The sequence below is a fragment of the Saccopteryx bilineata genome, chromosome 1, assembly GCF_036850765.1.
Source record: "Saccopteryx bilineata isolate mSacBil1 chromosome 1, mSacBil1_pri_phased_curated, whole genome shotgun sequence".
Classification (NCBI taxonomy): domain Eukaryota; kingdom Metazoa; phylum Chordata; class Mammalia; order Chiroptera; family Emballonuridae; genus Saccopteryx; species Saccopteryx bilineata.
The window spans coordinates 405,526,132-405,550,948 of NC_089490.1; the positions used below are offsets into that span (position 1 = coordinate 405,526,132).

At 51.7% G+C, this 24,817-nt stretch overlaps 1 protein-coding gene across 4 annotated transcripts in view; it reads left to right on the forward strand.

The window, feature by feature from the left end:
- The first annotated feature begins 683 nt into the window (after positions 1-683).
- Positions 684-24,817, forward strand: part of NAP1L4 (nucleosome assembly protein 1 like 4) — a 46,071-nt gene continuing 21,937 nt past the window's right edge. For 2 of the 4 annotated variants that reach the window (XM_066252319.1, XM_066252316.1), the window contains exons 1-7: positions 684-766; positions 14,587-14,617; positions 16,020-16,078; positions 18,106-18,205; positions 20,708-20,849; positions 21,043-21,129; positions 22,629-22,760. In XM_066252319.1, the coding sequence (XP_066108416.1) occupies positions 14,604-14,617; positions 16,020-16,078; positions 18,106-18,205; positions 20,708-20,849; positions 21,043-21,129; positions 22,629-22,760 (534 nt within the window). In that variant the 5' untranslated portion in view covers positions 684-766; positions 14,587-14,603. Of the gene's footprint in view, positions 767-999; positions 1,064-3,717; positions 3,861-14,586; positions 14,618-16,019; positions 16,079-18,105; positions 18,206-20,707; positions 20,850-21,042; positions 21,130-22,628; positions 22,761-24,817 lie in introns of those variants that run through there. The other 2 variants (XM_066252317.1, XM_066252318.1) reach the window with 2 other exon arrangements.

A 24,817-nucleotide genomic window follows, 5' to 3' on the forward strand; every position in this document is an offset into this window, starting at 1 on the left:
GAAAACCCCTAGTTTCAGGCAGAGTATGGAAACGACCCCCCCCACACACACACACACAGCCAGCAGTAGCCTGGGGGTGTGGTTTTTCTAACTCAACTGTCATCGCACGCAAGTTGAGAGATTAGTGCTTTTCTACACTCTGGGGGTCCCCCAGCCGCTGGCAGCCCAGCGGCCGCACCTGCAACCGCCCGCATTGGGACGGAGACGCAGAGGCGTGGGCCTGGCGCTGCAGGAAAGAGACCCAGTGCACGCGGGACGAGCGGAGCTGGGACGCGCCCGCGGACTGGAGGACCAAGGCGGGGAGGGGGTCCCCTTAAGTCCGCGGGGCCACCTCACACAGGACTTGGGGTCTGGGAGGGTGTGAGAGGTGTAGGTGGGTCCTACCCGGCACCCGGAAGTGGGACGCTCGGGCGGGCTGCGGCTGGCGCCCTCCACGTGGGCTCCGCGCGCATCGGCCCCTAAAAGACGCGGAAAAAACACGAAGAGAGCGAACACGCGCCACCGCCCCGCTGCCGCCGCAGCCTCACACTGTATATTTGCATATGTCTCGCGGGGCTGAGCGCGGCGCAGCCTCTTATTGGCCGTCGCCGGCGGCGTCGAAGCGTAGTTGACTTGCGCCGAACCAGCCCAATCGCAGCGCGCTTTCCTCGTGGGGGGCGGGGCCAGGGGCTTGGCCAATGGGGGGCACTTTTGTTGGCGGCCACGGCGGCGCAATCCCAGGAGCGAGCGGAGCCCCGGCTGTCGCCACTGCCGCCGGAGGCGTGAGGTGCGGACGCGCGGTCTCGGCGGGCTAACGGCGCGCTGGGGGGGTCCGGCGCGGCCTGGGGGGGTCCGGCGAGGCCTGGGGGGGGTCGAGCACCGGGGACACCGGGCGGCACGGCTATCGCGGGCGGCGGCGGGGGCAGGGGCGGGGCCGGGAGCGCCCGAAGCGGCGGCGGCGGCTTGCGGGCGGGCCCGCGGGGGAACCGGGCCGGACCGGGCCGGGCCGGCGGCGGGTGTTCCTCCCAGCTCCGCCCGCCGCTGAAGGTCAGAAGGCTCTTTGTTCCGCGCGCGGCGTCCCCGGGTAGGTGACGGCCGCGGGCCGGGCGGGCTGGGCTCCAGGGGCAGCGCCGAGCCGCCGACGGGCCTTTGTTTTCGGACCTGGCGCCGTCCGGGGGGTGCGCGGGCCGCGCTCGGCGGCTCTGGACGTGCGTCGGGCGGGCGGGGCCGCTGTGTTGGCCAGGAGACGGAACCCGCGCGTCCGGGACCGTGTCGGGGAGACACCGCCCCCCCCCCCCCCCGCCGCCGCCGGTGGACTCGGGGTTCGGGCCGGGCTGCGGGCCGGGGCCGCGGGAAGCAGGACCCACGTCCCCGCCCCCAGAGGCGCGGCCGGTCGCCGGGCACGTGGCGGGAGGAGAACGGTCCCTGCGCTTCTCCGGGTGGGACGGGGGTCAGCGGTCACTTGGGCGCGTCCCGACCCGACTGCTCAGCCGCCGGTTCGTCCCAGGAGGGGCCTGGTCAGGTCCGGCCCGGCCGGGGGTCTGGGGGGTCAGCGTTCAGCCCGCAGCCCCCGGGCGAGGGGCGCGCACCTGCCGCCGCCTGCGGGGGTCCCGCGTGGTCCCCTGCCGCGCCCTCCTGCGTGGCCCTGGGGAAGGGGCTCGTGCAGGTTTCTTGTTCGCGCCCTGAGACTCAACTGTCGGGACGGGGAGTTCCGAACTTTTTTGTGCCCCCCCCCGCCCCGCACGTGACAGCATCCTGCGGTCAGCACGGCACCCCTAAGGGACGCGCGCTGCGGGGCCCACGCCGGTTCCTGCGCGCGGGCCTCTCCTCCACGCCGGGCCCTGCCGGGCGGACGGGGGCCTCTGTCCCCTTGTGTCCCCGCGCGTCCCCGCTTCCGCCGAGGGAGGAAGGAAGTTTTTTTCTCCTGTTGCTTTAGAGGAGCATTTGAGCCGGTGCGTCGTTCCCAGCTCGTCCTTCTGGGGCTCCGCTAACTGCTCCCCGTGGCGGGATCGGGAGGTCACTTCAGCCTGCGGTTCGTGTTCGCCCCCTGGGGTAAAGAAGGTCGGTGGGGGTCGAGCCCCGAGGTTCCAGAGCCCCTCGTGCTGGTCCCCTTGCTAAGTGGGCAGACTTGGCAGGAGAAAGAACCCCCCACCCCCAAAAAACACGAGTTTGCTCGGCTTCTGATGCTTTTCCTGCTTGTTTTGGGACAAGGAAAGTGTTTTCTTCTCTGGAGGGAAAGTGTCCTGTTCTGGGGTTGGAGAGGGTCAAGTGAAGATAAGACTTTTTTAGCTAATAAAAATAGGATTGCAAAACAAATTTCCTAAAGACCTGTAGTGACCAAAGGGCCTCATTCTATAGATAAAATAGGTGTAGGAACTTAATGTTCCCAGGTGTTACTTGGGAACGTTTTCACTAGAATTTTAAGGTCTCTTCTCATGGTATGATGGCAATAATTCTCTAAAGCAATTATTTATAACTGTGTAAAGTAACTACTTGAACGCTGTAGCACTGCCATAAATACCTAGTATTACGTGTGCATTGCAGTCGTTTTTCGGGTTGACCAGTGTTACTGAGGCAGAGCCTGCACTTAACCTGTGTCTTTCCATCATTCAAACGCGGTTGTGAATTTTGTGTTTTCAAAACATATACTGAATGATGACTGGAGAAATGAACTCCTTTGCAGTAGCTGTTTTATTCACTTTGGGTTTGATAACCTCAGTAAACTGAATTCTGACTTTGAGGCTTGTTATCCTCCTAAAATGTCCAGGCGTTGTAGTTTTGCGAATTGGTAGTTTAGATTACCAGACTCTTCTGTGGAATTTTGAGTTGAGGCGATTTTATCTGTGTGGGGTTGTTTGCGATTTCACAGATTAAATACTTAGAGTTGGGGTGTGTGGTTTCTGTTCACTTGTCAGGTTTTTAGCAGCCTCTTGATGCCAAGAGCATGTCAGCTCGCCACGTATGCAGTTCTCTGACCAGCCACAGTTGTTAGGATTGTGGTCTTTTCCATTTTTCTTCTTTTAGCAGCTGATTGCCTTTTAGTAGCAGGAGGAGGTGACCTCAAGTGTACACATGTAAAGGCATAATGGAGTTCAAGATTAACTTTCAGGCCCTGGCCGGCTGGCTCAGTGGATAGAGTGTTGGCCTGGCTTGTCCCAGGGTCAGTTCCCAGTCTGGGCAGACAGGAAAAGTGACCATTTGCTCCCCCCTCTACTCCTCCTTCAGCCAGTGGCTCGATGGGTTGGAGCTTATTGGCCCAGGGCACCAAGGATAGCTGGGTTGGTCCGAGTGTCTGCCTCGGACACTAAAAAAATAGCTGTTGGTTTGAACATCAGCCCCAAATGGGGCTGTGGGGTAGATCCCGTCTGGGGTGTATGCGGGAGTCTGTCTCACTTTCTCCCCTTCTCTCACTTAAAAAAAAAGATTAACTGTCAGAGTTTTTCTTCCTTGCTTGCAGTTTTCGGATGTTACTGTTTCAGTGAACTCATGTTGTTGGAGAACCTAAATTGTTTTGTTTGTTTTGGGTGAATAATATCTGTGGGCAGGGGGATAATTTAAATTCCCTGGCAAAATTCCTTAGCGCTTGGAGCCAGTGCTCCCACTGATGGCCTGTACTTGACTACTAGGGCAGCCGTGAGGAGCTGGGGATTTGGTCTGACACGCTTACTTTTTTGTTGTTTTTTATTTTATTTTTATTTTTTTTAATATATTTTTAAAGATTTTATTTATTCATTATAGGGAGGGAAGAGAGAAAGAGAGAAAGAAGGGGGAGGAGCAAGAAGCATCAACTCTCATATGTGCCTTGACCAGGCAAGCCCAGGGTTTTGAACCAGCAACCTCAGCGTTTCCAGGTTGACGCTTTATCCACTGCACCACCACAGGTCAGGCCACTATTTTGTTGTTTTTTAAAGGGAAATTACACTATTTAGGCATCCCAAGTAAAAAAGCTGACGTTACTTAATTTGACTTTTCTACAGCCAGGCTGAATTAAAAGTAGGAGGTAGCTGATGTCGAATCATTGCAGGAAGTCGCTGTCCCCTGGCCTTAGCTTATTTTGCGTAGCATCTCCTAGTTTAGCAAGTATTTGCTTCCCTAAACTGCAATTGTGAGATTTGTCCATGAGCACATAGTAACGGCAGAACCCTTATTAATGGGCAGTGAAGACTTTTGTGTTTACAAAATCTTAAAGAAACCGTTTGTGGCCCTGGCCGGTTGGCTCAGCGGTAGAGCGTCGGCCTAGCGTGCGGAGGACCCGGGTTCGATTCCCGGCCAGGGCACATAGGAGAAGCGCCCATTTGCTTCTCCACCCCTCCGCCGCGCCTTCCTCTCTGTCTCTCTCTTCCCCTCCCGCAGCCAAGGCTCCACTGGAGCAAAGATGGCCCGGGCGCTGGGGATGGCTCTGTGGCCTCTGCCCCAGGCGCTAGAGTGGCTCTGGTCGCAACATGGCGACACCCAGGAGGGTCGCAACATGGCGACGCCCAGGATGGGCAGAGCATCGCCCCCTGGTGGACAGAGCGTTGCCCCTGGTGGGCGTGCCGGGTGGATCCCGGTCGGGCGCATGCGGGAGTCTGTCTGACTGTCTCTCCCTGTTTCCAGCTTCAGAAAAATGCAAAAAAAAAAAAAAAGAAACCGTTTGTGATGGTGCAGATTTTTTATTTTTTTATTTTTTTTACAGTGACAGAGATAGAGAGTCAGAGAGAGGGATAGATAGGGACAGACAGACAGGAACGGAGAGAGATATGAAGCATCAATCATTAGTTTTTCGTTGCAACACCTTACTTTATTGATTGCTTTCTCATATGTGCCCTGACCTTCTCATATTGCTTTCTCATATGTGCTACAGCAGACCGAGTAACCCCTTGCTTGAGCCAGCGACCTTGGGTCCAAGCTGGTGAGCTTTGCTCAAACCAGATGAGCCCGCGCTGAAGCTGGTGACCTGGCGGTCTCGAACCTGGGTCCTCCACATCCCAGTCTGACACTCTATCCACTGTGCCACCGCCCAGTCAGGCTTTTTTAAATTTTTTTACAGAGACAGAGAGAGAGTCAGAGTGAGGGATAGACAGAGGCAGACAGACAGGAACGGAGAGGTGAGAAGCATCAATCGTTAGTTTTTCATTGCGCGTTGCAGCACCTTAGTTCATTGATTGCTTTCTCATATGTGCCTTGACCGCGGGCCTTCAGCAGACTGAGTGACTCCTTGCTCCAGCCAGCGACCTTGGGTCCAAGCTGGTGGGCTTTGCTCAAACCAGATGAGCTCGCGCTCAAGCTGGCGACCTCGGGGTTTTGAACCTGGGTCCTCCGCATACCAGTTGACGCTCTATCCACTGCACCACCGCTTGGTCAGGCTATTTATTATTTGATGGCCATTGGTGTTTTACCCTGCCGGCTGCTTTGCTTTGTTTGCCACTGAATTTTAAATTTCACCAGTGTTTTGTAACTGGAGAGGCAGTGTGTTTTTGTAGCAAGAGAACTACAAAAGATCACTTTGTGATCTTTACCTTTTGATCCTAACCATGTGTTGCCTTAAATTTCCTCTTACAAGTATGCTCTGCCAGCTGTTGTAACTAGTGTGCTTCCAGTCCGGTCCCTCGGTTTTTTTTTTTAATGTACTCTTTATCTTATTATTATCCCCAAAAGCCTGTTCAAAAACAAGACTTCTGTTTGATAGTTTTGTGGTAGAAAGATTATCCTTACATTTCAAATACTTATATAGAAAGGTTGTAGAATGCAGTTTTGTTCTAATTTGAAACGTTGTTTGCTCACTTATCACAAAGTAGCTTTCAGCGCTTTGCACCCATCCATTCAGTATGAGCACCTTACCTTCTCTGTGCTAGTTCCAGGTTCTGGGACATCACAGTGAACAGAATAGAAGGCCTTTCCCTCGTTGGTTTCTGCAGTGGAAGACAGACTGATGGGTTGGATGGTGCTTTTGGGAAGAAAAGTAGAGGGAAGGAACAGGAATTTGGGGTTGTGACTTTAAATAGGGGACAGGACCTGGCTGGGAACCTCAGTTGGTTAAAGCGCTGTCCCAAAACAAGGTGTTGCGGTTCAAGGCTCAGTCAGGACACATACAGGAAGCAGCCAGTGAATGCACAGCTAAGGGAAACAACACATGAAGGCCTCTTTCCTTCTCTCCTTTAAATAGGGTGGAGGGGAAAAGCCTTACTGACAAGGTGACAAGGTCTTTAAATATGATACTTAAGAAAAACTGAAAAGTTTGCTTTATTCAGTCTTATGCTAATGAATTGCAGAAAACAGAGAGCAGAGGACACAATTGGAATTACAGCAATGAAGACCCACTGTGCCTTGAGTGAAAATGGGAGACTTGGCCCCGGCTGGTTAGAGTGTCAGCCCGGCATGTGGACGTCCCAGGTTCTATCCCGGTCAAGGCACACATGAGAACCAGCCATCTGCTTCTCTTCCCTCCCCTCTTTCCCTTTCTCTCTCTCTCTCCTCCTCTTCTCCTCGCATAGCCAGCGGCTCTGTTGGTCCAAGCATTGGCCCCAGGCTCCGAGGATAGCTGTGTTGGTCCAAACATCAACGCCAGACGGGGTTTGCTGGGTAGATCCCAGTTGGGGCACATGTTGGAGTCTGTTTCACTATTTCCTCTCCTCTCACTTTAAAAAAAAAAGAAGAAAATGGAGTATTTTGGTTAAGGAAAGGAAATTGTTTTTTTACTCTGTTCCTGAAAACAGCTTGATTCTAGCAAGTTTTTAAAAAGATGTTCACTTGTCTGGTAGTAGCTTGATTTTGTAAGCAGACATGGCTTTCTGCGGATCTTCAGAAACTGCTTATGAGCCTCTCAGGTGTTCATGGGGTCCCTCGCCGTGCTGTGTACAGGCGAGACACACGGGCAGTGTCACTCAGCAGCACTGAACGAAGGAGTGAAGCAGAGATTGCTCGGCCACTGTCTCCTGGCACAGGGATTGCTGTGCTGAGCAAGCAGACAGGTCCCTGCCCTCCTGCAGCTCGTTCTGCCGTGGTCAGACAGACACGGTCCATTATCCATTCTTTCCTTAAAACATAGTAAGAAGCAGTTTCCAGTGTACACAAAAGTAGTAGTCTCCCATACTTGATACATTGCTGTATTAATTAATTTGTTGCCACTCTTAGTTCATCTGAGAACATAAATGATTAAAAAAAATTTTGTTTAAAGAGTTAGATGAGGGGGCAGGCAGGGAGAAAGATGGGAATCATCAATTCTTCATTGTGGAACTTTGAGTTGTCCATTGATTGCTTTCTCATATGTGTCTTGGTTGGAGGGCTCCAGGAGAGTGAGTGACCCCTTGCTCAAGCCAGCAACCTTGGGCTCAAGCCAGTGACCATGACCTCAAGCCAGCGACCTTGGGCTTCAAGCCAGTGACCATGGACTCAAGCCAGTGACCTTGGGCTTCAAGCCAGTGACCTTTGGGCTCAAGCCAGCAACCATGGGGTCATGTCTATGATCTTGCACTCAAGCTGGCGGGTGACCTTGGGGTTTCGAACCTGGGTCCTTAGCATTCCAGTCCGATGCTCTATCCTCTGTGCCACACCACCTGGTCAGGCTTTAATTAACATTTTTGATAAACACCAAGAGAAGGAAGTACATATATGTTAGGCCAGGGGTCCCCAAACTTTTTTTTTTAATAGATTTTTTTTAAATTTTTATTTATTTCAGAGACAGAGCAAGAGTCAGAGGGATAGACAGAGACAGACAGACAAGAATGGAAAGAGATGAGAAGCATCAATCATCAGTTTTCGTTGCAACACCTTAGTTGTTCATTGAATGCTTTCTCATATGTGCCTTGACCGTGGGCCTTCAGCAGACCGAGTAACCCCTTGCTCGAGTCAGCGACCTTCGGTCCAAGCTGGTGAGCTTTTTGCTCACAGCAGATGAGCTCACGCTCAAGCTGGCAACCTCGGGGTCTCGAACCTGGGTCCTTCCGCATCCCAGTCCGATGCTCTATCCACTGCGCCACCGCCTGGTCAGGCCCCAAACTTTTTATATAGGGAGCCAGTTCACTGTCCCTCAGACCGTTGGAGGGCTGGACTATAAAAAAACTATGAACAAATCCCTATGCACACTGCACATATCTTATTTTAAAGTAAAAAACAAAACAAAACAGGAACAAATACAATATTTAAAATAAAGAACAAGTAAATTGCCTGACCTGTGGTGGCGCAGTGGATAACGCATCGACCTGGAAATGCTGAGGTCACCGGTTTGAAACCCTGGGCTTGCCTGGTCAAGGCACATATGGGAGTTGATGCTTCCAGCTCCTCCCCGCTTCTCTCTCTCTGTCTCTCTCTCCCTCGCTCTCTCCTCTCTAAAAATGAATAAAGAAAAAAAAAAAGATTTAAAAAAAAAAAAAAAAAAAAAGAACAAGTAAATTTAAATCAACAAATGGACCAATATTTCAATGGAACTATGGATCTGCTTTTGGCTAATGAGATGGTCAGCGTGCTCCTCTCACTGACCACCAACGAAAGAGGTTCCCTTCCGGAAGTGCGATGGGGGCCAGATAAATGGCCTGAGGGTGCCACATGCGGCCCGCGGGCCATAGTTTGGGGACCCTTGTGTTAGGCTATCAATTGATACATGTGATTGAAGTCAGTTTGAACATAATTTCAAGACTATCTGTATGAATTTAGGTCCTGAGTACCTTTTTTAAAAAAAATTTCTAATAGATTACAAGTATGTGTGAATGTTGTGTTTAACAAGGACATTACCATTAGTTCCGAAACTTACCAAAGTTATTTTGTCCTTTAGGTTGTTTTCACTTGCCTTATGGCATATTGATTGCCCCAGTCACCTCCTAATACTAAGAGATGCAGTGACAGAGTGGATCAGAGCAATGTAACTGAGGCGGGACTGTCCCAGGGCTGCACGTACTGGCTGGGTTCTATGGGCGGGGACGTTGGGATGTCCTGATTCCTTCCTAGAATAGGTGGCTCCTTGTCCCTCCGGATGTGGTCTTCAGGCAACCTGAGGGTACTGCTAGAGGTTTGGACCTGGCCCCGGGGCAACAAGACTCCTTAGGTTGATAGGGTGGGACTGCTGTCCTTCATTGTTCATGGATCTCATGGGAGGACACGCAGGACCTCTGACTTGATTAAGGCCTGATAAAGGCATGAAGATTTGGCTATATTCCTCAGCTCTCACACCTTTCTCTCCCCGGAGTGGCTCAATATGAAACAATATGATTACTCTAGTTGTACACTAGATATTTTCAGTTTAAAATTAAGAATTTAATGTTATCTTGGATAATTTGCTACAAATTTTTTTTTTAATTAAAATAAATTTTCCAATGAAAGGAGTTGTATTGTTTGGGGTAAGAGTAAGTTAATCTGTAAGTAGGGTTGTGAGTTATCTTACATAAATAAAAGCAAAGCATTCGTTTGTGCAATCGGTGTGCATGCCAGTCCACACTTAGGACTGTAGGCTCCTGAGGGAACCTGCACTTCTACATTCTTTGGAAATTTTAGAATATTCTTTTACCGGGTATCCTTTTCATATTTTAACCTGATTGCAGTTTTAGAAGTAGGAAACCCTCTGATGAGGCTTGGGACTGTGGTTTCATAAAATTGAGAGTAAACTCAGCCTACCAGTATTCAAAAACAAATGAAATGGTGGTTATGTTTCTGAAACCTGCAAATTTGCTCCTTTCCTGTAACTTCCTGTTTTGCCTGTAGTGGGGATCGCTGAACAAAAGCAGGTGATCACTGACACTTGACTGATGAACTCCAGTCTTTTTCTTTCTTTCTTTCTTTTTTTTTTTTTAACTGAGACAGAGGGATAGATAGGGACAGACAGACAGGAACAGAGAGAGATGAGAAGCATCAATTGTTAGTTTTTCATTGTGGCACCTTAGTTGTTCATTGATTGCTTTCTCATATGTGCCTTGACCGCGGGCCTTCAGCAGACCGAGTAACTCCTTGCTCAAGCCAGTGACCTTGGGTCCAAGCTGGTGAGCCTTGCTCAAACCAGATGAGCCCGCACTCAAGCTGGCGACCTCGGGGTCTCGAACCTGGGTCCTCCACATCCCAGTCCGACGCTGTATCCACTGCGCCACTGCCTGGTCAGGCAAAACTCCAGCCTTTTTATAATGTCATCACTGCTCCTTTGATAAAGGGAGCAGTGTTTAAAGTCATTTGATTGTTGGTTTTATATCAGGTGATAGATGCAGTGCTATGAGCATATTGCCATTCAGACAGAGGAGAGAGGCTGGTATGGTCATGTACTAGGCATTTTACATGTGTAATTCTGTCTTTAGTTTTTGGACATTGAAACCAAGGTTACACAGCTAAGAGGTGATAGGGACAGGTCTCAAACCCAGATCACAAGTGGGTTATTGTGTGTCTTCTTGATTAACTTTTTTTTAAAGAATGTTATGTCCAGTTTAATTGTTTTGCCATCATGTCACCAAAAATAGGATTAGAAAGTAGCACACGCCTTTACTTTTGTGGAAGTTAAGTGGATCGTTGTGTATCAGTGGGCTTTATTAAACTGAAGTGTCATTACGTGGGCAGGAGAACCTCTTTGGCCCGGGTCTTGCAATAGGGTGTTTACTCATTCAACAGATACTGTGCACGGCACTGTTGCACACCCTGGGACTGCGTGATGAGCAGGCTCGGAGTGTGTTCACGCTGCTTCTCAGTATTGGGTTTCCTGGGAATGCTGGTGAGCTGCGGGTTCCTGACCCCGACGGAGCTCCGATTGTCCTGAGACGAGCAGGTGGAGGTGGCGGCAGGAGGTGGACTGGACGGTGGGCGTAGGGAAAGGTCAGGAGGGTCTGGATGTGAAACACGAGCATTTTAGTCTAAAATGGAACAAAGGATATAGAGCAGGGGTCCCCAAACTACGGCCCCCTCAGGCCATTTATCCGGCCCCCACCGCACTTCCAGAAGGGGCACCTCTTTCATTGGTGGTCAGTGAGAAGAGCACATTGACCATCTCATTAGCCAAAAGCAGGCCCATAGTTCCCATTGAAATACTGCTCAGTTTGTTGATTTAAATTTGTTCTTTATTTTAAATATTGTATTTGTTCCTGTTTTGTTTTTTTACTTTAAAATAAGATATGTGCAGTGTGCATAGGGATTTGTTCATAGTTTTTTTTATAGTTCGGCCCTCCAACGGTCTGAGGGACAGTGAACTGGCCCCCTGTGTAAACAGTTTGGGGACCCCTGATATAGAGAATCCTGCACAGGCGCCTCGGAAAGATGGAACTAAAAGACTGTGAGACTGCTGTAGGTGCCTGGTTTACAGAGGACCGACACACCCCTGACCCGAGCATCAGCCATCTCTCCCGGTCTGGGAGCCCGCAAACGTGCCACCTGTCCCTGGCTTGGATGCTTCCCGTTAGCACTCTGCCCTTAAAAGCAGCTGCCATTGGTGCCTGTGTGTCCCAGACTGCAGCTCCTCTGCTGTTATGCTGTGTCTGACAGCTGGAGCTCACCTCTTTTCTTTCAGGTTGACAGAAACCCGAGTTCACGTCTTGTAGCCGGGTGCCCTGGGCTTTGGTGTTTCACCTTTGCCAGCCTCAGTGTCCTCCCCTGTACTCTGGGGATGCTTCCCCCCTGGGCGAGGGGGGGAGGGTATGAAATGTGGGCGGGTGCCTGTCACAGGTCCCTTACTAGTGCAGGGGGTGTCACATCGCATGTGGCTTGATTCTTGTTGACTGGGTGATGAAGTGGAGTGTGTTAAGCTGGCAGTGACATTGCCTCAGGAGAGAGCAAGTGCCTCCCTTTCAGCCTGCAGTGTGAATGTGGGGTCTGCCGGAGGGCCCCCGGGTAGCTGTCTGTCTGTTAGACTCTGAGGAGCTTTGATTATGTGCCCAGGTCATAGCTGGACCAGTGGGTAACCTTTCGTCCCCTTTGACCCAGCAGTCCTGCTGTTGTCATACATGGAGGAACTTAGGGATGGGAGCCATGTGAGCTCATGCAGATGTTATCAAAGATCGGAGGGGAACCTTCAGTAGTTCAGAGCTGCCAAATGCTAAGGGTATCAACTCCACTAACGTCATCAAATTACCTGCCTTACGTCTGGGGAGGGCAGGGCATGCTCTTGGGAGGACAGTGATTGCAGCTCTGCGTGTCACACACTGCAGACTGAGCTTTGAACAAGAGTGGGAGGCAGACGGAGCTGGTAAGTGTGGGAAACAGGCTTCCTATGTGGAGTGACTGGAGTCAGGGAAGGAGGGACCCTGCGCGAAGTAGTCTGGGGTGAGTGCTGCCGGCCACTGTAGGAGGGTCTGTGTCACGACTTTTCTTACAATTTTCATCTGCTTCCTTAAATAATTCAGCTTTTTGTGTGTGCGTGTGACAGGGACAGAGAGGGACAATTAGGGGCAGACGGGAAGGGAGGGAGGTGAGAAGCATCAGTTCTCCACTTCGGCTCCTTAGTCTCCTTAGTTTTCATTGACTGCTTTCTCATATGTGCCTTGACTGGGGGGCTACAGCAGAATGAGTGACCCCTTGCTCAAGCCAGCGACCCTGAGCTCAAGCTGGTGAGCCCACACTCAAGCCGGATTAGCCTACGCTCAAGCCAGCAACCTTGGGGTTTCGAACCTGGGTCCTCTGTGTCCCAGTTCGCCTAGTGAGGCTCATTTAGCCTTTTGAAAAAGATAGTGCTACTGTAACATTTTAAATTTTAAAAATAATTCAAGGCCCTGGCCTGTTGGCTCAGTGGTAGAGCATTGGCCTGGCGTGTGGATGTCCTGGGTTCAATTCCCCATCAGGGCACACAGTAGAAGCACCCATTCTCTTGCCCTCCTGCAGCCATAGTTCTATTGGAGCAAGTTGACCCCCGGCGCTGAGGATGGCTCCATGGCCTCTGCCTCAGGCTCTAAGAAGAGCTCAATTGCTGAGCAGCACCCCAGATCAGCAGAGCATCGCCTAGTGGGCTTGCCGGGTGGATCTTGGTCGGATGCACATGGGAGTCTGTCTCTCTGTCTCCCCTCCTCTCACTGAATAAGAAATAAAATAAAAATAATAATTCACGTTTCATTTTGAAACAAAATTACCTAAGAAAAATGTAGTTGAGGTAAATTCAAGACAATTACAGGTCTTTTCCAATTGAAGCTGTTTGTTTTAGAAAGAGAGGGAGGGAGGAACCGACAGAAAAGGAGAGAGATGAGAAGCATCAACTCGTAGTTGCGGCTCCTTAGTTGTTCATTGATTGCTTTCTCATCCATGTGCCTTGACGTGGTGGTGGGGGCTCCAGTCTAGCCAGTGACCCCTTGCTTGAGCCAGTGCCTTGGGCTCAAGCCAGTGACCATGAGGTAATATCTATGATCCCACACTCAAGCCAGCAACCTCAGGATTTCAAACCTGGGTCCTCAGTGTCCCAGGCCGATGCTCCATCCACTGTGCCACTGTCTAATCAGGCAAAGCGTTTTTCTCAAATATGAAGTTTTCTTGTTGTTTTGTATTACCTTACAGTATTCTGATGGAGGGGTTTGGACTTTGCTGAAATACCTGCAAGTGAAACTGACCAGTTGTCAACCAGGAACAACCTTTCAGGAATACTCTGGAGTGTACTTATTGCATCTAACATTAAAGGCCCTTCATCACCAAGCCTTTATTATTTTTTTATTTTTAAAGTGAGAAGAGAGGAGGCAGGGACAGACTCCCGCATGTGCCCCGACCAGGATCCACCCAGCAAGACCCCTAGGGGGCAATGCTCGGCCCATCTGGGGCGTTGCTCCGTTGCAACCAGAGCCATTTTTTAGTGTCTGAGGCAGAGGCCATGGAGCCATCCTCAGCACCCGGGCCAACTTTGCTCCAATGGAGCCTTGGCTGCGGGAGAAGAGAAGGAGAGAGAGAGAAAAAGAGAAGGGAGAGCGGTGAAGAAGCAGGTGGTTGCTTCTCCTGTGTGCCCTAACTGGGAATCGAACCCAGGACATCCACACACTGGGCGGACGCTCTACCATGGAGCCAACTGGCCAGGGTCCACCAAGCCTTTATTTTTATTTTTTCAAGCCTTTATTTTTTGTTTAAGTAGTCTTTATATATTTAGATAGGGTTTTGAAATTTTATTATTATCAAGTTCTTATAAAAAAGTGAATGTTCTAGAACCCACCTTTAATATTTATAAGAAAAGTCACTTGAAAAGTTTTATCTGTGTTGTGAAAGTGGGACGATGTGGAATTTTACACAAGCATGGCACCTTCAGTGTCAAAGTAAGAACGTATAGAATAAACCAGTCACGTCTCCTTGAGTTAGAGTGAAAGACGATACACACCAGTAAATGCTCAGAACTACTCTGAAGTAACTGGCCAAGCACAAGAACATACTCCTGTGGTTAAAATTTAGAGGAAAGGCAGATTATAATAGATTGTTCTGAAGTCTGGCCATTTTAGTACTGATGAGAAGTTTTTTATGAGTGGAGTATGCCCACGCTGAAATACACAGCTCCAAGTAGAGTCTGAGTTTTGACACGTTGCATCCACGTAACCAGTACCTGACCGGAGAGCTCAGATCCTTCCCCAGCCCAGAAAGTTCCCTCCTGCCCTGCTAGTAAGTAGGCTGTGCCCTGTAGACAACACTGGTGGGAGAATGCATTTGACAGTTTTTTTTGTTTGTAAATGTTTAGTGATGTTAATTGTTACAATTTTTTTTAATTTATAGGATATAAAAACATTCAGATGGCAGATAACAGGTAAGCCTAAATGGACTTTGTTTATTGGAGTTTAAATTTTAGCTGATGAACCACAGGCCGACCATATTTGTGAACATTTGAGGCGTTAGCTGATGGCTCTTTCTGTGTTTTTCCCTGTGTATTTGAGCCCATAGAGAAATTACTTTGACATCAATGTCTCAAATATTGATACTTAAAACCTTTTGTGGGAAGTGATCCTTTTGCTCTTCTGGGTTGAATGCCCCAGGTAAAGTCCTGTGATTGACTTGACACCGCCCTAACATTCTGTAGCCCCATAGTCAAGTGGAAACTTTTATTTTGTGGAGCATTCTGAAGGTCACATTTGGTTGTGTGTAATGTTTTATGTGGTTTATTTTTGGTAAGGGAGGTGTGTCAGGCATCTTAGAAAAATATTTTATTTATTTTGTTTGTTTGTTTGTTTTCCTGAAGTTGGAAACAGGGAGGCAGTCAGACAGACTCCCTCATGCACCCGACCGGGATCCACCCGGCACGCCCACCAGGGGGTGATGCTCTGCCCATCTGGGGCGTTGCTCTGTTGCAATCAGAGCCATTCTAGCACCTGAGGCAGAGGTCACAGAGCCATCCTCAGCGCCCGGGCCATCTTTGCTCCAATGGAGCCTTGGCTGCGGGAGGGGAAGAAAGAGACAGAGAAGGAGGAGAGGGGGAAGGGTGGAGAAGCAGATGGGCGCTTCTCCTGTGTGCCCTGGCCTGGAATCAAACCCAGGACTCCTGCACACCAGGCCGATGCTCTACCACTGAGCCAACCGGCCAGGGCCCATCTTTGAAAATTTAAGCGAGCATGTAAAGTTTAGTAGTTTTGTTTTATTTTTTTAAAAAGTCAGTTTGAGAGAAAGAGAGAAACATCAAACTGTTTCTGTATGTGCCCTAACAAGGACTCAAACCCATGGCCTTTGTGTATCAGACAATGCTCTGACCAGCTGAGCTGCCTGGCGGGCTCAGGTTTGAGTTTTGGAAAGTGCATGTGGTGAGCTGACACAGCACTGTGGCCCGCAGGCACGTGTCCTCAGAACTTGGGAAGGCAGCTCTTTGATCAGCAGCCATCCAGACCACGGATCCTGGTTGTTGGTTAGTGGGTTTGGGTTGAGAGCAGGGAGAAGGTTTTTTGAGGAAAGAAGTTGTAGAGATGAAAATTTGGAAGCTTTGGCCAGGTTGGAAATCAGACCTATGGGTTATTTTGTGTGTGTGTGTGTAGGGGGGGTGATGGAGTTGTGGAGTGTTTCAGTCAAGTTTCTCATATGTAACACGTGTGTCCCTACTTGTATTCTGCCAAATCTGAAGGTACTGTTGAGACACCTCTAACCAGTGAAATGAGAAGATGCCCTGTGCTCTTTCCCTTTGGAACTTTCATTACAGTAATACTTTTATTAATGCACTGTCTTAGCTTTTCAGATGGGGTTCCTTCAGATTCCTTGGAAGCCGCTAAAGATGCGAGTACTACAGGTCAGTGCGCTGATTGTGGGGGTGTGCGTGCAGAGGGGTCTCCTGCTCTGGAACCCTTTGTAACAATAACGAAGGAGTACACGAGGGTTTTAGGAAGAGTCAGAATAATCACAATAAAAATCAGTACTTAGAAAGAATGTGTTTTATTCTAGGAAGTTCAGACACTGGCATCAGTGGTGACGAACGAACGCCAGCCTTTTCCGTGCAGTTTCTCTTCCCGACTGCCCAGAGGCAGGCCGCAGATGCCATGTTTTGTCACTTAGTTCATAGGTGTATCTTTTCCCCTCTGTTTTCAAATCTATCTGTACTCCCCCCGCCCTGAACTTTTTGAAAGCAAGTTATGGATATATACTAACTTGAAGAGCCCCTGAAACAAGGTATTGTAAATTTCCCCAAAACTGGGACGAATCCTCATAACCACACCTTCACATGACTACAGTACTGTGTGCGGCTGTATTATAACCCCCCTTTTCTGAGCAGTTGTTTCACAGCTATACCCCACACCCAAATCCAGGGCTAGCCAAGGATCGTGCATTATATGCAGCTCTGTCTCCTCTGATGGAGAGCCACCCCCACCTTCTTACCCTTCACCGCAGGGGTCGGACAGCAAGCTGCGTCCCCAGCTCTTGGGGAGTGCCCACACCTGGACTGGTCTGGTGGTTTCCTGGTTATATTCAGGGTTAACGTTTTGGCAAGGCTGCCACGTAGGTGACCTGGTGCAGCGGGAAGTGCAATTAGGCCCTTGACAGCTCCTGGATCGGTGACTTGGTTAAGACAGTGTCTGCCAGACTTCCCCATCGTAAGGGTCCTGTGGATATCCTGTGTTTTGTGAGACGCTTATGTAGTGATTTCAGCACCCATTGATGGTCCTTGGTGAGTCAGTAATGACCCTTGTGCCTGTGAAAGGGTGTTTTCTGATTCAGTCCTGTCATATCGCAGCTGTAAAAGAAGACACCCCTTTGGTGTTATGGTAGAGACATGGGTTACTTGCTTATCGGTCCTGTATCAATTGCCACTGTCTTACTGGTGTGGTTGTCCCACTTGACAAGTGGGTGCATTCAGGCGAGCTTATGTGTCCTTTTACCATGTCCCCGTCAGGTTCCAGTGCCTTTCTGTTTTTTGAGTAGTTTTGTGGCACAAATGATGATATTCCACTTTCCCTTGAACTCTCCTTGCCCCAGACCTGTGTCCCGTTAGGGAGAGTTAAAGACCAAAATGTCGATGCTAGGTGTCATTGTTTCTGAGCCTCACAGTGGCCAGGGCTTGAGGAGGTGTGTGAGTGTGCGCCTCACGTCTAGTTTTGTGTGTGCACAAGTACGTACGTGAGCCACCGAGTTAGTGGTTGCTGGCACTTACAACGAGTGCCTGCTTGGTGTGTTCTGCTTCCCGTCACCTTCTTGCAGAGGGTGGGAGAACTCCCAGATGGAAACTACTTTGCTTTCTGCACAACGGCAGGAAGAGGGGTCAGTTCAGCATACTCTGAGTCCGCTCTGGGCCAGGTGTGGCCCACTCCATGGTTACAGTGGGTGGGACACTCACTTCCCTGCTGCTGTCTTGAGTGTGCGCTGTAAAGGCCGTGTGGGGGAGACAAGTGAGTTCTGCAAGGCGGGGATTAGAACACAGCCTGTGGAGGGGGTTTGGGCAGGAGAAGGCTGTGGGGTGAAGGTGGGCAGAGAACACTTCGGAGTCTGGCCGGCAGGGAATGGTGAGAAGCGGCTTTACTGGTGTGTGCTGGGGCACCAGTAGGCACTGATTATTAACTCCCATAATTAAAGATTTATCTGCGAGCCAGATGCAGCTATCAAAAGAGCCACATCTGACTCGCGAGCCATAGGTTCCCAACCCCTGCTTTAAAATATATTTTAATTATTTTCAGAATGTGTTTTTAGCAAGTCACTTGGTATATTTAGACAGTACAGTGGATGAGCAAGGCTGAGTAGATATGTGTTAGTGATTTTGACTCTTGGCTGGTTTTTCTGTGGCGGGCATATTTTAAATTGTTGGGCCTTGTTTTTAACTCTTAACAGAGAAGCTCACAGACCAGGTGATGCAGAACCCTCAGGTCCTGGCAGCCTTGCAAGAACGGCTCGACAGTGTCTCCCACACTCCTTCCAGCTACATCGAGACGTAAGTATGCCACGGATCAGACTTGGTACGAATTTAAGGAACAAGGAAGAGAAAACCATTTCCCTGTTGCTGAAAATAGGAGTGGTGTGCTTTTCGTTCGGTGACATTGCCTGCTGAGCCGGCGCTGGGCTCCAGAGAGGAGCACTCACCTGGGTCCTGAGCCTGGGGGCGGGACCCGGACCTGCAGAGGGAATGCAGCAGACGGGGCTGTCTGGTAGAGACGTGAGCAGTGCCACTCTGTGGCCATTTGAGACTGAGTCCAGTGGCACAGGGACGTGCCAGCTGAAGCAGGCGCTTTCTCTTCCTGGTAGGTTGCTCTGAGTCTGCTGGCTCACCTGCCTGGGCTTGCAACCACCAACTGCTTTTCAGAAGAGGTCTGTGTGCTGGCCGACTGCCCAGTGGGAAGACGGCCGGTCGCTCTTCTCTGTGCTGGCTGTCCTCCTCTGGAAGGAGGGACTGCCCCTGGCATCCAGCTGGAGGCCAGTTTGAGGCTTGGTCTCAGCACGTCCCACACTCTACATGGTCCACACACATGGCTGGGTGTGTTCTGAGGCAGTTACAGTGGAGAGGGGACGTGTGGGGGCTGCTCTGCCCAGAGGGAGGGCTCTCGTTAAGTGCCTGTTGTGAGGGGGCAGCAGTGACACTGGGGGGCAATGTGGAGTTGGTGGCTGTGGTTGCCAGTGCTCTGGCTTCGGGAGCTGGGCAGGGGGCTGGGAACAGGGTTTGTGGGGATGGTGACGTGCCTGTCACTAGGAGACTCGTTACTGTCACTGATTCAGGGCGTCTAGGGGACATCAGGGTCCAGTTTCCTTAGAATCCTGTATGCTTTTTACTCCAGGATGACTTGAAAGTTAAAAAACAACGTCCAAATGTGTGAACGATACAGAAAAGCAGTGCAGATGCTAGTACATGTCACCATCTTGTTAAATTCTTACTCTGCTGCTTCTGTGTTTGCTCCTCCCCGCACCAGTCCTAGGAAGGTGACTGGTGAAGGGCCTTCACCCTGAGGTGGCCGTGGCTATGATGGACCCAGCACAGGATCCTTTGTGGTTCCAGGCTGTCCGAGCTCTCTAAACTGCCTGTGCTGGGCGTCGCTGGGGGCCCCGTTAAGTGCGCAGGCTAGGGCAGACCCAGCCCGTCCAGCGGGCTTGTGCAGGTCTGGAGAGACCCAAGACTGCTCCGCCTTCTGGACTGTGACCAAGAGTTCAGGCTAGAACATTTTCAGTGTCTTGTTGCCTATAAGTGGATGATTCCCTTAGAGGCCTGCTTTGCTCTCAACCTACCAAATGTGGGGGGGGGGGGGTGCGCACGCATGTGCACGAGTGCATGAGTTTCTTTGTTTTGTTTTTAAACACTTTTTATTTCACGTTATTTTTTTTTTTCAGAGAGAGGGACAGGTAAAGACAGACAAGAGGGGAGAGAGATGAGAAACATCAATTCTTCATTGTAGCTCCTTAGTTGTTTATTGATTGATTTCTCATATGTGCCTTGACCAGGGGCTACAGCAGACCGAGTGACCCTTTGCTTGAGCCAGAGACCTTGGGCTCAAGCTGGTGAGCCTTGCTCAAACCAGATGAGCCTGCATTCAATCTGGCAACCTCGGGGTCTCGAACCTGAGTTCTCTGCATTCCAGTCTGATGCTCTATCCACTGTGCCACCACCTGCTGAGGCGGTGCATGAGGTTTTTTTATTTTTTCTGGGTTTTTTTGTACTTTTCTGAAGCTGGAAACGGGGAGGCAGTCAGACAAGACTCCCGCATGCGCCCGACTGGGATCCACCTGGCACGCCCACCAGGGGGCGATGCTCTGTCGCGACCAGAGCCACTCTAGCACCTGGGGCAGAGGCCAAGGAGCCATCCCCAGTGCCCGGGCTATCTTTTGCTCCAATGGAGCCTCGGCTGCGGGAGGGGAAGAGAGAGACAGAGAGGAAGGAGAGGGGGAGGGGTGGAGAAGCAGATGGGCGCTTCTCCTGTGTGCCCTGGCCGGGAATCGAACCTGGGACTCCTGCACGCCAGGCCGACGCTCTACCACTGAGCCAACTGGCCAGGGCAGTGCATGTGTCTTTAATTGCTGATTTTGTAAGGAAAAGACAGGAGTTCTTTTCATTTCTATTCCTTTAGCTAGTTTCTTTCATGTTTGATTATTTTTACTTTCATGAAGTATTGTCAGCTTCCTCACCCCACATTTTTGTGTGTTTTTTTTTTTATTTCTATTTATCGATCTTGGGGAGAGAGAGAGGAACACTGATCTATTCCTGTATGTACACTGACTGGGGATTGAACTGGCAGCCTCTGCACTTTGGGGGTGATGCTCCAAACAACTGAGCTCTCTGCCCAGGGATCCCCCTTATTTTAACCCTTTTGGAACGCATGCCCTTTCCTTAACGCCTTGAGCTGTTTTCACAGTGAGGATGTGAACTCTGTGTTAACCTACGTTTAATGAGACACGAGTGTGCCGCCTGAGTCTGCAGGCGTGTGCCTCTTCTCCGTGTCGCCCGCTGCAGCTTGCCCAGAGCGGTGAAGAGGAGAGTCAACGCCCTGAAGCAGCTCCAGGTGAGGTGTGCGCACATAGAGGCCAAGTTCTACGAGGAGGTCCACGAACTGGAGCGGAAGTACGCCGCGCTCTACCAGCCTCTCTTTGACAAGGTGGGCGTGCTCTTCGCTGCGCTGGCTCGCTCCAGGTTGACCTAGTGGGCCCTCGAAGGTTGTCCTGTGGGCCCTGGCACTCTGAGCCTCAGAGTGTTGGGGGCGTCCAGTCCTCAGTCTTCCCCTAGCCCTAGTTACAGACCTGGCCTGAGCTCGAATGACACAGCTCTAAGAAGGTCTCGCTCTCCCTTAGAGAAGGGAGTTCGTCACGGGTGATGCCGAGCCGACGGACGCGGAATCCGAGTGGCGCTGTGAGAACGAAGAGGAGGACAAGTTGGCTGTAAGTTGTTCTGATGACCGCGGCTTGTGTTGTCGTAATACCGTCCGAAATAAGTGTTTTAACAGCTTTAATGATTGTCCTGACTTTACCAAGTTAAGAGCCCTAATGGGAGGCGCTGCTTCATCCTTAGGCCAGGTGTTTAGATGTCCTGATGGCTGAAGACTGAGCAGCTGTCGGGCTTGGCATCTGACCGGTCCCGTCAGCACGGTGACCCAGGCGCGGTCTCCCCTCTCTGTCGTCTCCAGCACCTGCACTCAGGACACAGGCGGTGTGGGGGCAGTGAGAGTCCTGTCAGTGTCCTGTGCAGGCGGGCTGTGGTGAGGTGCTGGACACTGCCCCTACCCTGCTCCCTGCTATAGGGCCAGTGAAACGGGGACGTGGCCAGAGGGCTGCCTCTTGCCACTTTAGGTCCGTGGGTTAGGTGTCCTCTTGGTGATATGCCCTGTCCGTCTTCTGCTCACAGACTTTCTGATGATGGGTTCCATTCCACTGCCATGAGGTTCACTGTGTTTGATTTTGTTTGGGAAACAAGTAGCTTCTATTCTGTAAGATTAACTTTTAGGATTTTTTTCCTTTTTTTTTTTTTAAAGATTTTATTTCTTGATGTTACAAAGGAAGGGTGGGGATGAGAAGTAGTTGCTTTACTCTAGCTGTTCATTGATTGCTTGTCGTATGTGCCTTGACCGGGCAAGCCCAGGGCTTCGAACCAGAGAGCTCAGCATTCCAGGTTGGCACCCTATCCACTGCGCCAACACAGGTCAGGCTTAGGATTTATTTCCCTTTTTGTTGACTTTATTGGGGTGACACTTTTTAAGGTTTTCTGAAATGTTAGCCTCAGTGGGCGTGTGGTTTGATGTAAAGCTGTGCAGAGCCTAGTTGAAGCCGTGGCTGGGTCAGTGTAGCTGTGAGTCAGGCCCGCATTGCTCAAGAAACACTGCTTCTGCTCATCGGAGAAGCCACCTGCTTGTTTCCTCGTCAGGTCCTCGTGACGAAGCACTCCCACTTTCCCGTGGCCTGCGCACTGCTGGCCTCACCTCCGTCCTCGGGGTCCTGCTGTCTGTCTTGCCACCTAGCCTCTGGGCACCACGCTGATGTCCGCGCGGTGTCTGTCTGATGCGACCTTTCGCGCCAGCTCTTTTAGTTGGATGTACAGGGGCGTGGCCGTTTCTGTTGCTGCAGCCTCTGGAGCGGTGTGCACTATGCTGGGCAGTCACCCCCAGGGGGACACCTCAGGGAGCCAGCTCTCAGGGCCTTTCCCAATGCATGGCCTTGGACCACCTCTAGCCAGTTTAAAGGACGTCATGGAATTGCTCTGGGTCGAGTGTCTTGAGAGCTTTGTCCCCAGAAATGTCTGTCGTTGCGCCCTGGGTGCAGTGGTCTTAGGGTGCAGAGCAAAGGGCAGGCTTTGTGACCGTAGTCTGGGGGACTCTGTGTTAATTCATTGTGGTGTTCACTAATTTGTTGCTTTGTGGTTTTTTCCCTACATCTTTAACTTTTAGGGAGACATGAAAAATAAAGTAGTTATAGCAGAGAAAGAAGCCGTGGCGGCAGAAGAGCCAAACCCCAGAGGAATCCCGGAGTTCTGGTTCACCATCTTCAGAAACGTGGATATGCTGAGTGAGCTGGTCCAGGTGAGCAGACTGCCACCTGCCGGCGGGGCTTCCGTCTTCACTGTCTGAGCTGCTCACCCGCCGTTCCGCGGTTTCCTTGTGGGTGGAAAGGCACTCTCGGGGACGCCCCTACTGAGGAGCAGTCTTGATTTCCCGGGGGAGTTTGTTACTGCTGAGGACACCCCTACCCACACACGGAGCTGTGGCTGTTGTGGGGAGGCCCGCGGCTCCGAGCCAGGACTCGGAGTCAGCTCACCTCCTGGTATGGGGCTGTTGCCTCGCGCCCAGAAAGCCTGCCAGCAGATCTGAGACCTCTCCATCCTGCTGTGGTGTGAGTAGGTGGGGATGTGAGGGGTGAGCGTGTGCGTGGTGTGCATACACACACACACTTGCACTACCACAGTTATTAGACATCTTTGTTGATGGATTTTTGAAATATGAAATGGGTCCGTTGTGTATCTTTGTTAGCTGTGTAAATATGTAGCATTTTGTTAATGTTCTAGAGGAAGTGTATTTAAAAAAACAATTTTGAAATAGCCACTCTTTCTGTTTTTGTCTTGATCTGTCAGGCTTTCTATAATGAAATGATGAATCAATTAAAAGGAAACAAATTTGACTTTCCCTGAACTGAGTTATGGTAGAACTTTCCAGAATACAGAAGTAAGTCCTGCCCAAAGTCTCACTGGCTGACTTGTCTAGGTGTTCATTGCTCCGAATTTGGAGGAGACGGTCCTCTCTGCGTGGGGCTTGTCGGGGACGGTCGCTGCAGTGCTGCTCTCTGAGCACGGTGCGGCCGGAAGCAAGCTCTGTTGTACTTTCCGTGAGAGTTCGCAGCACGGGTCTAAAGGGTCCCAGAACTCCGCACCTCACTGCCTCGGCTGCCCTCCTGGCGCAGTGCTCCTCTGTGTGCGGGAGCTCGGGAGAGGACGGGCCCTCCTGGCGCAGTGCTCCTCTGTGCATGGGAGCTCGGGAGAGGACGGGCCCTCCTGGCGCAGTGCTCCCCTGTGTGCGGGAGCTCGGGACAGGACGGGCCCTCCTGGCGCAGTGCTCCCCTGTGTGCGGGAGCTCGGGAGAGGACGGGGCCTCCTGGCGCAGTGCTCCCCTGTGCATGGGAGCTCGGGAGAGGACGGGCCCTCCTGGCGCAGTGCTCCCCTGTGCGCGGGAGCTCGGGAGAGGACGGGCCCTCCTGGCGCAGTGCTCCTCTGTGCATGGGAGCTCGGGAGAGGACGGGCCCTCCTGGCGCAGTGCTCCTCTGTGCGCGGGAGCTCAGGAGAGGACGGGGCCTCCTGGCGCAGTGCTCCTCTGTGCATGGGAGCTCGGGAGAGGACGGGCCCTCCTGGCGCAGTGCTCCCCTGTGCGCGGGAGCTCGGGACAGGACGGGGCCTCCTGGCGCAGTGCTCCCCTGTGTGCGGGAGCTCGGGAGAGGACGGGCCCTCCTGGCGCAGTGCTCCTCTGTGCATGGGAGCTCGGGAGAGGACGGGCCCTCCTGGCGCAGTGCTCCCCTGTGCGCGGGAGCTCGGGAGAGGACGGGCCCTCCTGGCGCAGTGCTTCCCTGTGTGCGGGAGCTCGGGACAGGACGGGCCCTCCTGGCGCAGTGCTCCCCTGTGCGCGGGAGCTCGGGAGAGGACGGGGCCTCCTGGCGCAGTGCTCCCCTGTGTGCGGGAGCTCGGGACAGGACGGGGCCTCCTGGCGCAGTGCTCCCCTGTGCGCGGGAGCTCGGGACAGGACGGGGCCTCCTGGCGCAGTGCTCCTCTGTGCATGGGAGCTCGGGACAGGACGGGGCCTCCTGGCGCAGTGCTCCCCTGTGTGCGGGAGCTCGGGACAGGACGGGGCCTCCTGGCGCAGTGCTCCTCTGTGCATGGGAGCTCGGGACAGGACGGGCCCTCCTGGCGCAGTGCTCCCCTGTGCGCGGGAGCTCGGGACAGGACGGGAGCAGCGTTTCCTATGCTCCTTCTACAGTGACCGCCTCTGGCACGCAGCTTAAAATAGCTGGCCTTCCTGCCCGAGCCTCCTCTTCCTGCACAGCTCCAGGTGGGGTGGGAAAGCCAGGTCATAGGCCACGAGCCAGACCTGCAGAT